Consider the following 12,267-nt stretch of genomic DNA (forward strand, 5'->3'; position numbering starts at 1 on the left):
CACCCCAGAGAAGCCAGGGCCATGAGCACGGAAGCCGAGGTCAGGGGCGGGAGAGGCGTGGCAAGCGGCCACCTTGGCCCCAGCGCAGGGCGGGCCAGGCCGAGTCTGCCTTCCGGGAAGCCGAGTCAGGGACATGCAGGGTAGAAGGGGGCAGGAAGCCAGATTCGGTGGCACTTTGCGGGTTGAAGGCTACTGGGGGGGGGAGGAGGGGCACCACTCCAACATATTGTCCCCGTCTCCCTCTCTCCCCCCACAACCACACCACCGACTTCCTCACCCCATCGATGTGCCCTTCAGGCCCAGTCATCCTCCCCCAGCCTCTGTCCTCAAGGGCGTTCCCCTCCAAGCCCCACCAGGGCCATGCACCCCCCCACACCAAGCCCACCTCCTCCTCGGGGCAGGAGCACCAGCCCCCCTGCTCCTCCCAGCCCATCCCTCCCCACCCCAGGAATCTGGTCCCTCCCCCTTCCCCCAAAGCAATTCTCCTGTAATTCAGAAACAAGCCCCAGCATAAAATACTCCGGCATTCCTGGACTCTTGAAAGGGATTCCTGCGCGGCAGATGGGAGCCTTAATCCTCAGTGACGGACAGAGCGGGCCCATCAGATTAACTCGGAAACGTGAGACTTCGCAGGCAGAGCGTGACTCCCCCCACCCACCCCCGGCCACCAGCCGCACCATCCCAGGGCACCAGTCTACAGCCGCCACCCCCCGGCCGCATGTCAGCAGATGGCATGGCCTGGAGCGTGAGTTTCCGCATGCAACGTCTCTGTTTCCACTCTACGCCCAGTCCTGGAACAGGTGGGGGTCACGAACGAGACAAGCAATCGCCTCGCTCAGGAACCTCAGCCCAAATGCCAGTGCCCGGTTCCCGGGAAGCAGCTCTGCCCCCGTTACAGAGATGGAGGTAGAGAGTAAACTCCCTGCTGCTTGCAACAGCTCTCTGCCAAACCGCCCATCACAAAACTACCAATGGACCATTTCCTCCGTGGCTGTACGCTGCTAGGGCCACTGTAACAGCGCCATCTAGTGCTTCCTGCTATAACACATGAGAAACCTCCCCCATCTCCATCCGCTTCCACCTCCACCGCAGGTCCTGTGCTTGTTCCAAAGAGCCCAGATAGCAACAGATGCCAAGTCGACTCGGGGCGATTGTTCCAACCCAGCACAAGTCTCGTCTCAAATCCTGGGCCTGGTAACGATTAGCTGCTGCTAACGGGGCAGAGACCCACAGGCCTAGTGCACAGGCCCCAGAGCCAGAACTCCTGAGTTCGACCCCCAACTCCAGCGACAATTGACTCTGTGACCTCCAACAGCTGTCCAAGCTGGGAGCAGAGCACTGGCAGTGGCGCACTGAATGCTGGGAGGCGCCAGTCTGGTCTGGCTGGGCCTGGCCAGGAGGGGTTGCCATTTGGATGGGCTCCCCGGGAGTCTGCAGCCACGCTACAGCGTCACGTCCGCTGCCAAGAGCATCACTGACCCACCAGTCGCGTCCCGCAGCTAAGCCAGGTCTGGTGCCCCTTCCTGCTCACAGCTGGGTGCAGTCGAACCAGACGCCTGCACGCCCCAGCTAACAGACCTGCGGCCTTGACGTCGGCAGGCCCCAGCTAGCGCAGTTCCGCTGACCGCAGCTGCAGGACTGATGCCGAGCGGCGTCGCTCTGCGATGTCCAGGCCTGGGACAGACGCTCAGTCGTTCCTTGTCAGAAGCCTGGGGCCTTCAACTCCCGCCAGCCCGTGAGCACGGCCGGTGCCCGGCCCCTTCCAGAATGGAGGCCCTGAGCGAACGGCGCTGGAGGCCCGGGCCTGTGCGAGGGGAGATTCTCTTGGCTCACAGCCACCTTGGCCATCAGCAAAGAGGCTGGCAGGGGGGAGCAAGGATCCAGGTGGAGCCCCTCAGGGCTTCCTGTGCTTCGGTCGTTGGAGAGCAGCCGTGGCCCCGTACAGCTCAGTTATCTCTGCAGCACGCAGGCCAACGCCCGCCCTTCCTGGGGGCTGGCCCCGGGCAAGCCTCCCCCACGTCGTCCACTGCCACACCATCCGGGCACCCAGCTCACTTGCTAGCCTTGGCATCAGACTGTCAGCCGAGCGCACACAGCCCTGGCCCTGTGAGCTGGGCAGAGCGTTCAGCCATGGCTGGGTTTGATCGGGCAGGCGTCAGCGCCAATCCCCTGTTCATTCCCTCCCTGCCCTATCGTCTGTAGACAAAGGGGGGCCGCTGCCCAGCCCCTTGAAGTCACTGCAAAGACTCCCGTTGGCTTTCGATCACACCCCAGCAGCACAGATACCTCCCCAGCCTGCGGCCAACTTAACGGGCCTCTTTGCGGGGCTGGCGGAACCAAGCTGTTCCCAGCCTTAAGCGTCAGGCCTGTCGGCACCTTCTCAGCTGTGGGCGGTTGCCGGATGCCTCTGCTGCCTTTGCAAGCAACGTGATCCTGCCTAGAGGTGTAACGTAACCCCATGCGCCATGGGGCCCGCTGGCTATGCCCTCCACTATAACCTCCTGGAGCATTAAACAACTGCTGCACCCCTCCACCCCACCCCACCCCAGAGGTGGCTGCATTGCCGTTCCAGTGAGTGCTTCCTGTGCAGTGTTGTAGGGAGCTGCTAACTAGCTGCCATGTCCCACCCCAGAGGAGGCTGCATTGCAGTGCTAGGTGAGGGGTTTGTTAAGCGTGGAAAGCTCGGTTCCTGTTGGCCTCAACAGCAGCCCTGGCTGACTCTCAAGGAAAGAGCCTCGCCGGGTCCTGCCCCTCCTCCACCCGTTGCCATTCATTCTGGGATCCACTTTCCCAGCCTGGCTTCCATTAGCACCAGCTGCTCAACATCTTCCCTTTGATCGGCCAGCCCCGGCCCGCAGGCACTTCCGCAGCGAGAGCTCGCAGGCCCGTGCGTGGCACGCAAGGTGGCCGGCCAGGCCTGGCTCTACGGGCTGGGCACCTGCGCACTCCAGCGAGAGCCTGTGCCCCGCAAGAAGGCAGGGGGGATGGGCCGGGGGGCAGAGTGGCCCAATGGGTGTGGCTTGGGAGACCTGCTTCTAGCCCCCGGCCTAGCACTGTAGGCTGACCTGCTGCACCCCCCGGGCGAGGCCCCGTCTCTGGCCCATTTCCCCTTCCCGGCCTTTGTCTAGTTAGACTGGGAGCGCTTCAGGGCAGGGCTGGGCTCTGCCTAGGTTTGGGACAGCGCCGAGCACCGCCGGGCTCGCTGGGCTATTGGAAAACACCTAATAACGCGCAGGGGCTGCGGGAGGCTCCATCCAGCAGGGACGAGCCCTGTGTGTTTTCTGGGGGCAGCCGGGAATGTTCCTGGGGAAGGGACCGTGGGTGAAGACCTGCCCCTGTGCCAGCCTACACTGCGCCTCCAATTCCGCAGCTCCCCAGCCGGGCTTTTCGCAAGCCCCCCAATGCACGGCCCCCCGTGGGCACAGGGGCGTCTTCGCTGGCTCCGTTGTACCCGGGGTCAGGGCACAGGAGCCCCGGGCGTTGCCCAGCCTCTGGGGCTGGGGGACTTAGACCCATTCGCGTCCCCTGCTGCCTTCACGTTCCACAGCCCCATGGAGGACATGCCCTGAGCGCTTTCCCCAAGGCGTGGGGCCGTTGGGACAAGAACTGGGTCCGGGTCTGTCCTGGGGCAGCCGCATGGTCTGCTGGAGCTCCCGCATCCCCCGGCGACGCTCTTCCCCTGCTAGCCAGGGGTGCGAACCCCCCGCCGGAGCTACCGCCAGCCGCTGAGCGAGGATGGGCAGGCCAGCTTCAGCGGGGAAGCTTCCCCAGGGGGAACCTAGACAGGGCACCCCTTAAACAACCCCCCCCACACACTGCCCTTGGTGTTTGGGTCAGCACCAGGGTTTGGATCCAGGCCCTTCACCTCCATGGCACCACGTGAGCTGATGGACTGACTCCATCAGCCAGCAGTAGTAGTAAACTGTTATCCTCTAGGAACAGGTGCTATTGGACAGAACTAGACTCCTGGGGTGATGGAAGGTGGCTGGGGCACCGGGGGTGATCCTAGGGTACGTGCCAGGCGCTCCTGACTCAGCCCAAGCAGGGCCTTGGTTTTATGGCTGGGCTGTTAAGCGACAGTCCCCTGCAGCACCCTCCCGGTCAGGGACTCAAGTGAGGGGGACTCTCGCCACCGCTGAGCTCTTACCCGGTGGCAGCTGGGGACGCAGTGAGGAGCTGATTAGGCCAGCTCAGCCCTTGGCCCCGTGACTGTGAGAGTGGCACCCCGTCCCCCAGGCGCACCCAGCCAGCGACGGGGGCTGCCGGCCCTGCTCTGCCAGCCCAGCATGCCGCAGCGGCTGGACCCGGGAATGCTGGCAGCCTTGTCAGGCAGGACGAAAGGCAAACGGGGGGGGGGGGGGGGGAACCTGGGCAGCAGCCCCGTCTGCGTCAATCAGAGCAGTGCCAGGGGACTGCTGGCCTGGGAGCACCCTCAGCTCAGATGCCTGCCTGCACCCAGGGACACCCCTGGCAGGGATGGCAACCCGCACCTGGGGGAGGGGCCCCTAGACCCAACTGCACCCAAGGGAGGTCCCTGATGCCCACCTGGACCTGGAGAGGTACCCCTGACACCCGTCCTGCACCCAGGGGAGGCCCCCGCCATGGCCCCACCTAGTGGTTATAGTTTATCGCATGCCAGAGCTCAAGGGGACCTCACAGGTACAGCTAAAGCCTAGCTCCCTGGGTGGGGGAGGGGGGCGGAGGGGGCAGTCAGTGTGCTGAGGGCTGATAGGCTGCTGGCTCGCCCCCCAGCAGGGTGTGGTGGGGCTGAGGAGGCCCCACCAGGCTCCTGCCTTTGGGGCCCGAATCTGCGGCATCCCGGCCTGTTCCCAGCCGGCTGTGCCGTAGCTGCCATGCAGTGGGGATGGCAGCACCAGGAGGGAGGCTGGCATGGGGCAGGGCTGTTTGTTGGGGGGAGCTGCCCATGGGGCGCGGGCAGCCAGTTCATGCTCACAAGTGGCCCCCGGTCGGCTCCCCTCTGCACAGCTGGGATGGAGGCGGCTGCAGGGGCCGGGGAAGCAGTGTTTTTAGACTGCCTGGGGGAGGCGCTGCTGGGCAGTGGGGTGCTGGCAAATGGGCAGCAGTTACCATTAGCGCCCAGTGCAACCAGGCCAGGGCACCAGTCTGCTCCTGCAACACCAGGACCATGCCAGTACACCCAAGCAGCTAGTCCCCCTGCCAGCTCCACCTAGAAAGGTGTGTGCGTGGGGGGGAGCCTTTACAAAAGCTAAATGCTGGGCCTGTGTGTACAAGCAACACCACCTCAGCAAGGGCCATGTGGGTCACTGGCTCAGCCACACCTCCAGGCCATGCACCGTCCCATAGCGCTAAAGCGTTCCCATGGGAGGAGCCTGTCGCTGGTTGGACTAACCCAGGGGGAGGGTGGTGCTGTCATGCTCATGCTTCAGGGCTTAAACCAACCGCACCTATTCAGGGTCAGGAGGAAAAGTTCCCTGGGGACAGGTTATTCCATAACTGCCTCCTCCAGGGCTTCATACACCTTTTCCTGAAGCATCTGCTGCTGGCCTAGCTGGGCCACTGGTCTGCTCCTACTCACCCACTCCCCTGCCCAAAAGCCCACCTCCCAAAGGCCACAGGTCAACTGATGGCACTTTTAATGCAATTGTTTTTAACACATGAGCATTACACCCATGTCATCAGACACGGCAGCGTCATACACAACGAGAGGGCGAACAGTACCAAACGAGAGCAGGCAGAGACGTCAAGTACAACAACAAAAAACGTCCTAAAACGAAGAAAAAGAAGATGAGCGCGTCGATTACAGGTTAAAGCTGATGTGCGTTCACGTGCTACGTAGTCCTTCCCGCAGGGCCCATTAGACCAGCCCTGCTGCAGCTGATCACGTGTGGTACGGGGTTCCCAAGAGACCACACCCTCCCTGCCCCGAGTCTCCAAAGTATGTAGCAGAGCAATTGAACCGGAAGAGACCGCTGCACGCCCAGCATAGATGGTAGCCGGGCTCTCACTAGGGCTGGAACCTGGGAGGACCTGCTGCACCAGAGTGGGGCAGCTACTGCTCAAGGTACAGCGGTCTGGCCCCAGCAGGCTCTTCCAGTCACCGACTCAGCCCGCCTCTGGCCACGGGCTGAGCCCAGGAAACCGAGTGGGGAACTTGGCGAGCTTTTGGGGCCATGATCGCTGTGGCAGGTGGGTTCCATTTCCCGGAGAGGCGCAGCGCCGCAGACCATCTCCCGCGGCAGTTCAGCACCGCTGGGCTCACGCGGCAACCATGAGGGACAGATACACTTTGCCAAGCGCTGCGGACCCGGGGGGCGGGGAGGTCAGTTTCATTCCTCCAGTGCAGGGGAGGGGAGAAGGTCTTATTGTAGGGGAGCCTGGGCTGACCACAGGCCTCCGTCAGCGATGGTAGATCTGCACCCGGCTGGCCCATGAGCGGGGGGCAATCAGCTCCTACCTTCTGCTGAGCCGAAACGGCCCAGCTCGGCGCACACACGTGGCGCTGGCGGCCGCTCCAGCTGGCCGGGCCGAGGCTGCAGTGGTTGGCGCAAGGGGGCGGCGTGCCAAGCAGTGGAGCACAGGGCAGTCCCAGAGCAGAGTTCGGTCCACAGGCAGGCGGGCGGAGACCCGCCGGGGGCCGGCGGGCACGGCCAGCTCAGCAGGCATTCTGTGGGGGAAGGCACGCGGCACGACGTTGGCACCTTGGGGGAAATGCCAAACTGCAACGGCCTGTGCCTAGCGCCTGGCTCAGCCAGCGCTTCCCAGCATCGGGGTGCCTGAATCCTGTGGGTGGGGGAATCACCAGCAGTGCTGTATGGGGGCAGCAGGGCCAAACGAGCGGCTGGCTGGTTCCCCCACCCTCGTTCCCTCTCTGGCTGAAGGGGGGTTGCTCGGTCACTTGGAAGTCCCCATATGACACTGGACCAATCTCCGCCAGCAACTGGGCCCAAGGGCAAAGGGCCGAACCCCTACAAGGGCTACAGGCAACGTCCATGAGGCCCCAGCCCTAGGGCGGCACCCTAAAGGATTCTGGGAACCGTCCTTAGTGAGCAAGCCCTAGCCATGGAGAGAGAGGATGGGGAGGGGGGTGTTAGCTGAGGGGGAGGGGACTGGCTGCAAGGGGGGGGGGTCGAAACACACTCCCCCCCCCCCCCCAAACAAACCAGCCGGTGGGGAGGAAACGCTGAGTCAGGGACGGTTCCTTGGAGCCAGGAGGGCCCCAATTCAGTCCCTGCCTGGCACAGGTGTTTCTCTGCGCGTAGTGGGGGGTGGGGGCAGACACGGTTTGGGGATGGCGCAGTGAGTTGTGGGGGGAGGTGCTGGCTGGGGGTGGTGCCGGGCCTAGGCTGGAGGGGTGACAGAGGAGCGTGAGGGCTCCAGCGATAGAATGGGTTAGACAGCAGTGCCCTACGCCCATGCCCGGTGATTGGTCCCTTCACCCCCTGGCCTGGGGGGCCGGAGTCCACCTGGGGAGGGTGAATGGCTTGGCCCTGGCAGGTCAGGGTCCACAGGCTCCTGTATGGCTGAGGGCTCTTCCAGAGGGCGCACAGGGAAGGGGAAAGCCCATGGTTAATCCCCATGGGTTACAATGGCCACATGACAGAAGGAAACCACACGACAAAGCCAGCCGGGATCCCCAGATAGGGCGGGCACGAGGACGGAGTCAAAGGGGCAGAGAACCCGTCCCCCCAAATGCTCCTCCCTCTCCAGCCATGCCAGCCGCTCTCCCTGCCAGGCAGTAGGGCATCACCCACCAACTCACGTCAGGGGCTGGCTCTCTCCCAAGCCCATGGTCAAGCGAGGAGAGGACCCAGAGCCTTCGGCTCCAGAATCCCAGGTCTCGTCCATTGGCGCTAAAGAACCTGCCCTAGTATTAAGGCATAGCTCCCCTGCTGACACAGCGCATGGCACCCGCAGGCCCGGTCGCCGCCAGTAGGAGACGTGGGCTCACGCGCCAGTCACATCATGGTGCTGCACCTTGTCCTGCCAAAGGCCGCTGCTCTGTGGCTTTTTTGTTTGTTTTGTTGCCTTTTTTTTTTTTAAGTTCCCTTATCATTCACAAAATTTGTTCCCCTCCCCCCTTTTCTTTTTTTGTTGCCATTTAAAACTCCTAGCGAGTCCCGTTCTCGCGGGGTGCGCGACCCCCTGCTGGCTTGCCCGTGCCATTACACCACCGAGCTGGCCTCAGCTGGGCCGGTCAAGTTCTCCACCACGTCCGGCCGCTCGATGCCGGCCAGGGCTGCGCACAGGGCCTCCAGCGTGGCCCCCTCTTTGGCGGCCCAGTCGGAGAGGAGGGTGTGGGCGGGGGCTTCGCCCCGGCTGAAGGTGTCGATGGCCTCTTCCTCGTAGCCCAGCTGGCTGGCCAGGCAGCGCCAGTCCTTGCCGTGGCTGGAGCTCTCCAGCAGCTGCTCCACCTCCTCCTGCTTGTGGGGTGGCAGGGCGCTGTACAGCCGGGGCTCGGCCCTGTGCGCTGTGAAGGGACAGGCAGAGAGAGAGAGTCAGAGCCGGGACCCGTGAGTGGGCTGGTGTTACCCTGCATCCCTACCCAAGCGCTGCTGAAAGAGAAGCCACCGCGCTCCTGTCCCAGTCACCGCCCCGGCAGGTCACAGCACAGCATGCCCCTGGGGTTGTGGCTGATGGGCTAAGCTGAGCAGTGCTTGGCTACGAGACCTCCTGGTGCTAGAGGAAGCGGTGCTGGTGAATCAGTGCACACCCCTCCCCTTGAGTCACCCTGGATGCCAAAGGGGGCCACGTCTCTTGCCTGAGTCACAAAACAGAGCCTGTCCCACGTTCGGCATTAAAACCACCTTTCCCGGAGTGCTTTAGGAAGCAACAGGGACACGCGCCCTGCTGCTCTGGCTCTGGGACGCTGGACACCGCCCCTTTCCAGTGGGGGGAAGCTGCCATTTCTACCCCTCTAGAGATGCAAGATGACAGCCCTTAAACCTGTCATTGGTCCAGGCTTGATATCGGCCAGCCAAGGCCTCCTTCAGAGATCATTCGGGATGGGGAGGGATCCCACAGTTTGGGGGAAAGCAGGAAACGTTTCTCAGGTGAGCTGCTTACTGTTGATGGCCAATTTATAACCATTTGTTCTTGTGCCACACTGGCGCTTAACTTAACTAACCATAATAGGTGTGGTTTCCCTTTAAGGAACTAGGCCCCGATCCTGCCACATGTCAGAGCACTGAGCCCCTTGCTGCGGCCGGCTGGCTGGAGCAGGTCCCCAGGGTGAGAAAGCCAGAGAGGCTGGAATCTTTAGCCACTGGGGGGCTCCAAGAAGAGCCACTCGAACCCATCAGCCACCCAAATAAGCACCCGGCCTGGTTCCATTCCTGGTCTGCGTCCCTGTAGTCATCCCACAGCGCCCTCTCTGGCTGATTTATGCAGCAGCACCAGCCAGTCCCTACTTTGTCATCCTCACCTGGAGAGGTGGTGGCCCCAGCCCAAGGATATACAGTGGGAGGGGACCTTCAGGGGGCCCATAAGGGCATCTATCAGGCAGCCCCACTTTGCCACAGTAGCCACCCCATCTGCAATGGCCTGGTCCCAGCCTCCCTCATGGGCGGACTGTAGATCAAATGCTGCTTCTGTTGTTTGCTCCCCAGGGGATATTTTCAGCTGTGGGGCACCTAGAGATTGCTAAGGCCCAGACTTCCTGGGGGGACTTGGAAACGGGTCCATCATACTCCCTGGGGGAACATAGAAACCACCAATACCCACATCCCTGGGGGAACATAGAAACCACCAATGCCCACATCCCTGGGGGAACACAGAAACCACCAATGCCCACATCCCTGGGGGAACATAGAAACCGCCAATGCCCACATCCCTGGGGGAACATAGAAACCGCCAATGCTCACACTCCTTGGGGGAACCCAGAAACTGCCAAGGCCCCTAGCCTCAAGGGACTGGAAGAGGCACCCTCCCTGGGGTGGGGTGGGGAGTGTGGCCCTGCTGAGGCAGCAGCTGAGAGGCCCTTACCCTTGCTGAGTGGGTGGTGCTCCTGCAGGCTGTGCGTGTCGAGGAAGACGCCACTGTCGCTGTGCAGCTTTTCGCCCTCGGGGGAGGCCCCCAGCTCCCCAGCCCTGGCTTTGGCCAGCTGTTGCTTCTGCTTGCAGGTGTTCCAGCTGCAGCGGGGGAAGGGGGAGAGCGGCTGGGCTCAGTAACGTACTAGCAGTGGGAGGGGGGATCCTTGTATGCACACGTGCCCCTTTCACACCCCCAGAGTTTAGCAGCATCTCAGCTGAGTGCCCGCACTTGAAGGACCCCATTGAAACACCTGCCCCCCCTCAACCCCCCCGAGCGCAGGGTTTTATCCAGCCCAGCCCTGTGCCCGCAGCCTCGGCAGGGAAGGGCTTTCGGGCTCAGCCGTGCTCTTTCTCGGGGGGCTCCATGTACACCTCTACCCTGCTAGAACGCAACCCGATAGAACACGAATTCGGATCTAACGCGGTAAAGCAGCGCTCCAGGGGGGCAGGGCTGCGCACTCCGGCGGATCAAAGCAAATTCGATATAACGCGGTTTCATCTATAACATGGTAAGATTTCTTGGCTCCCGAGGACAGCGTTATATCGGGGTAGAGGTGTACCAGGATAATTCCTCTCCTCCACCCCCCGGTTCCCTGCAGACCCCTGGCACAGACGGCTCAGCCGGGGCTGGCTGCGGGAGAAATGTCAGGCTGACCGGGGGGAAGTGAGGGGTCCTCCTGCCATCTCTGTCTCTCTGCCCCTAGCCAGCCTCCACTTCTTTCGCCGTCCCTCTCCGGCTTCCCTCCGCCTCCCTCGCTCCATCGCTTTCTCCAGTGCTGTCCCCATCCTTCCCGCCTATGCACGGAGGAGCCCGGTTTGCAAACAGCTTCATGCACCTTGCACCCCTCCCTCCCGTCCCCAGCCAGAGAGCTGGAGCAAATGCCTGTGGCTAGTGCTAGTCCTGTAGCGCCAGTCTGTGCACGAGAGCATATGTCTAGTGCAACAGGGAGAGCATTGGTGAAAGGTCTCATAGGGTACGAGGAGGCCGCACCGGGTCTGGTCCTGGGACTCGGAACACCTAGGTTCTATCCCCTCCTCCACCCTGTGTGTGTTTAGGCCCTACGCTCTCGCGGGCGGGGCTGTCTCTGACCAGGTGTGTACCGCCCTCCCGGTAGCGCCTAGGGCTGGCGGACGGGCTCTGGGCCCCACTGCGCCAGGTGCTGTACACGCGGGACAAAAAGACGCTCCCCGCCCCATAGAGCTCAGAATCGAACCAGGGTCCTACGCTCGGCTGGAACCGGATGCTGCTGTGCTACGGACAGCCATAGGCAGCCAGGGTCCGATCCCGGGAGGTGCTGCCCACCCCTGCTTTCCCGGATGGCATTAGCAGGAGGTCAGACATTCAGCAGCTCCCAGGACTGGCCCCCAGCGAGTGACCAGGCACCGCTAAACAGAGAGGAGAACAGGGGGTGCAAGGCAGCAGGCAGCAAGGGGGGGAATATATCTAGGCAGCGGCAGAGAGGGGCGAGCGGCGGAGAGGTGACTGAGTGACTGCGAGGAGCGTACAGGCCTGATCTGTACATGTCCTTAGCCTGCCAGCTGTTTGGGGCAGGGACCGTGTGTTGGGTCTGTGTTTGTACAGCACCTGGCACTATGGGGTCCTGGCCCAGGTCTGGGGGGCCTACATATATACTGTTCCGGCTGAGTCCGGCATCGGAACGTGGTCCTTGGTGCTCAAGTGACTTGCCCAAGGTCAGCCAGAGCTTGGAGCAGAGCTGGGAATCGTACTCGGATCTGCTGCATCCCAGCCTGGTGCTTTAGCCGACAAATGCTGGCAGAGCCACAGTCCTCCGTGGGCTGCCCAGCGAATACAAGCGGTGCAAATCACCACCAGCCCCAGTGCTCACAGCAGGCTCTGCGGGTCTGTACTCAGGGGTGATCCTCACATCTGGGGGGGAAGGAATCGGTCGAGTGAATACTCTCTGACTCATCACGCAAAGGGAGGCTTGGGGAAAGGAAGCCGGGGTGAGCGAGGAGACAGAGGGGTCTATGAACTATATAGCAGGAGAAGGGACGGGGGGTCTATGATCTATATGGCAGGAGAAGGGACGGGGGGTCTATGATCTATATGGGAGGAGGAGGGATGGAGGGTCTATGATCTATATGGGAGGAGGAGGGATGGGGTCTATGATCTATATGGGAGGAGGAGGGATGGGAGGTCTATGATCTATATGGGAGGAGGAGGGACAGGGGGGTCTATGATCTATATGGCAGGAGGAGGGATGGGGGTCTATGATCTATATGGGAGGAGGAGGGA

At 62.4% G+C, this 12,267-nt stretch overlaps 1 protein-coding gene across 1 annotated transcript in view; it reads right to left on the reverse strand.

The window, feature by feature from the left end:
* Positions 1-8,008: 8,008 nt before the first annotated feature.
* LOC117871922 (tumor necrosis factor receptor superfamily member 16-like) overlaps positions 8,009-12,267 on the reverse strand; it is a 48,395-nt gene continuing 44,136 nt past the window's right edge. Inside the window, exons 5-6 of the mRNA XM_034759757.1 lie at positions 9,964-10,109; positions 8,009-8,449 (exon numbers count right to left, since the gene is read on the reverse strand). Of these exons, the coding sequence (XP_034615648.1) occupies positions 8,145-8,449; positions 9,964-10,109 (451 nt within the window). The 3' untranslated portion in view covers positions 8,009-8,144. The remainder of the gene's footprint in view (positions 8,450-9,963; positions 10,110-12,267) is intronic.

This window comes from Trachemys scripta, chromosome 2 (genome assembly GCF_013100865.1).
Source record: "Trachemys scripta elegans isolate TJP31775 chromosome 2, CAS_Tse_1.0, whole genome shotgun sequence".
Taxonomy (NCBI): domain Eukaryota; kingdom Metazoa; phylum Chordata; order Testudines; family Emydidae; genus Trachemys; species Trachemys scripta.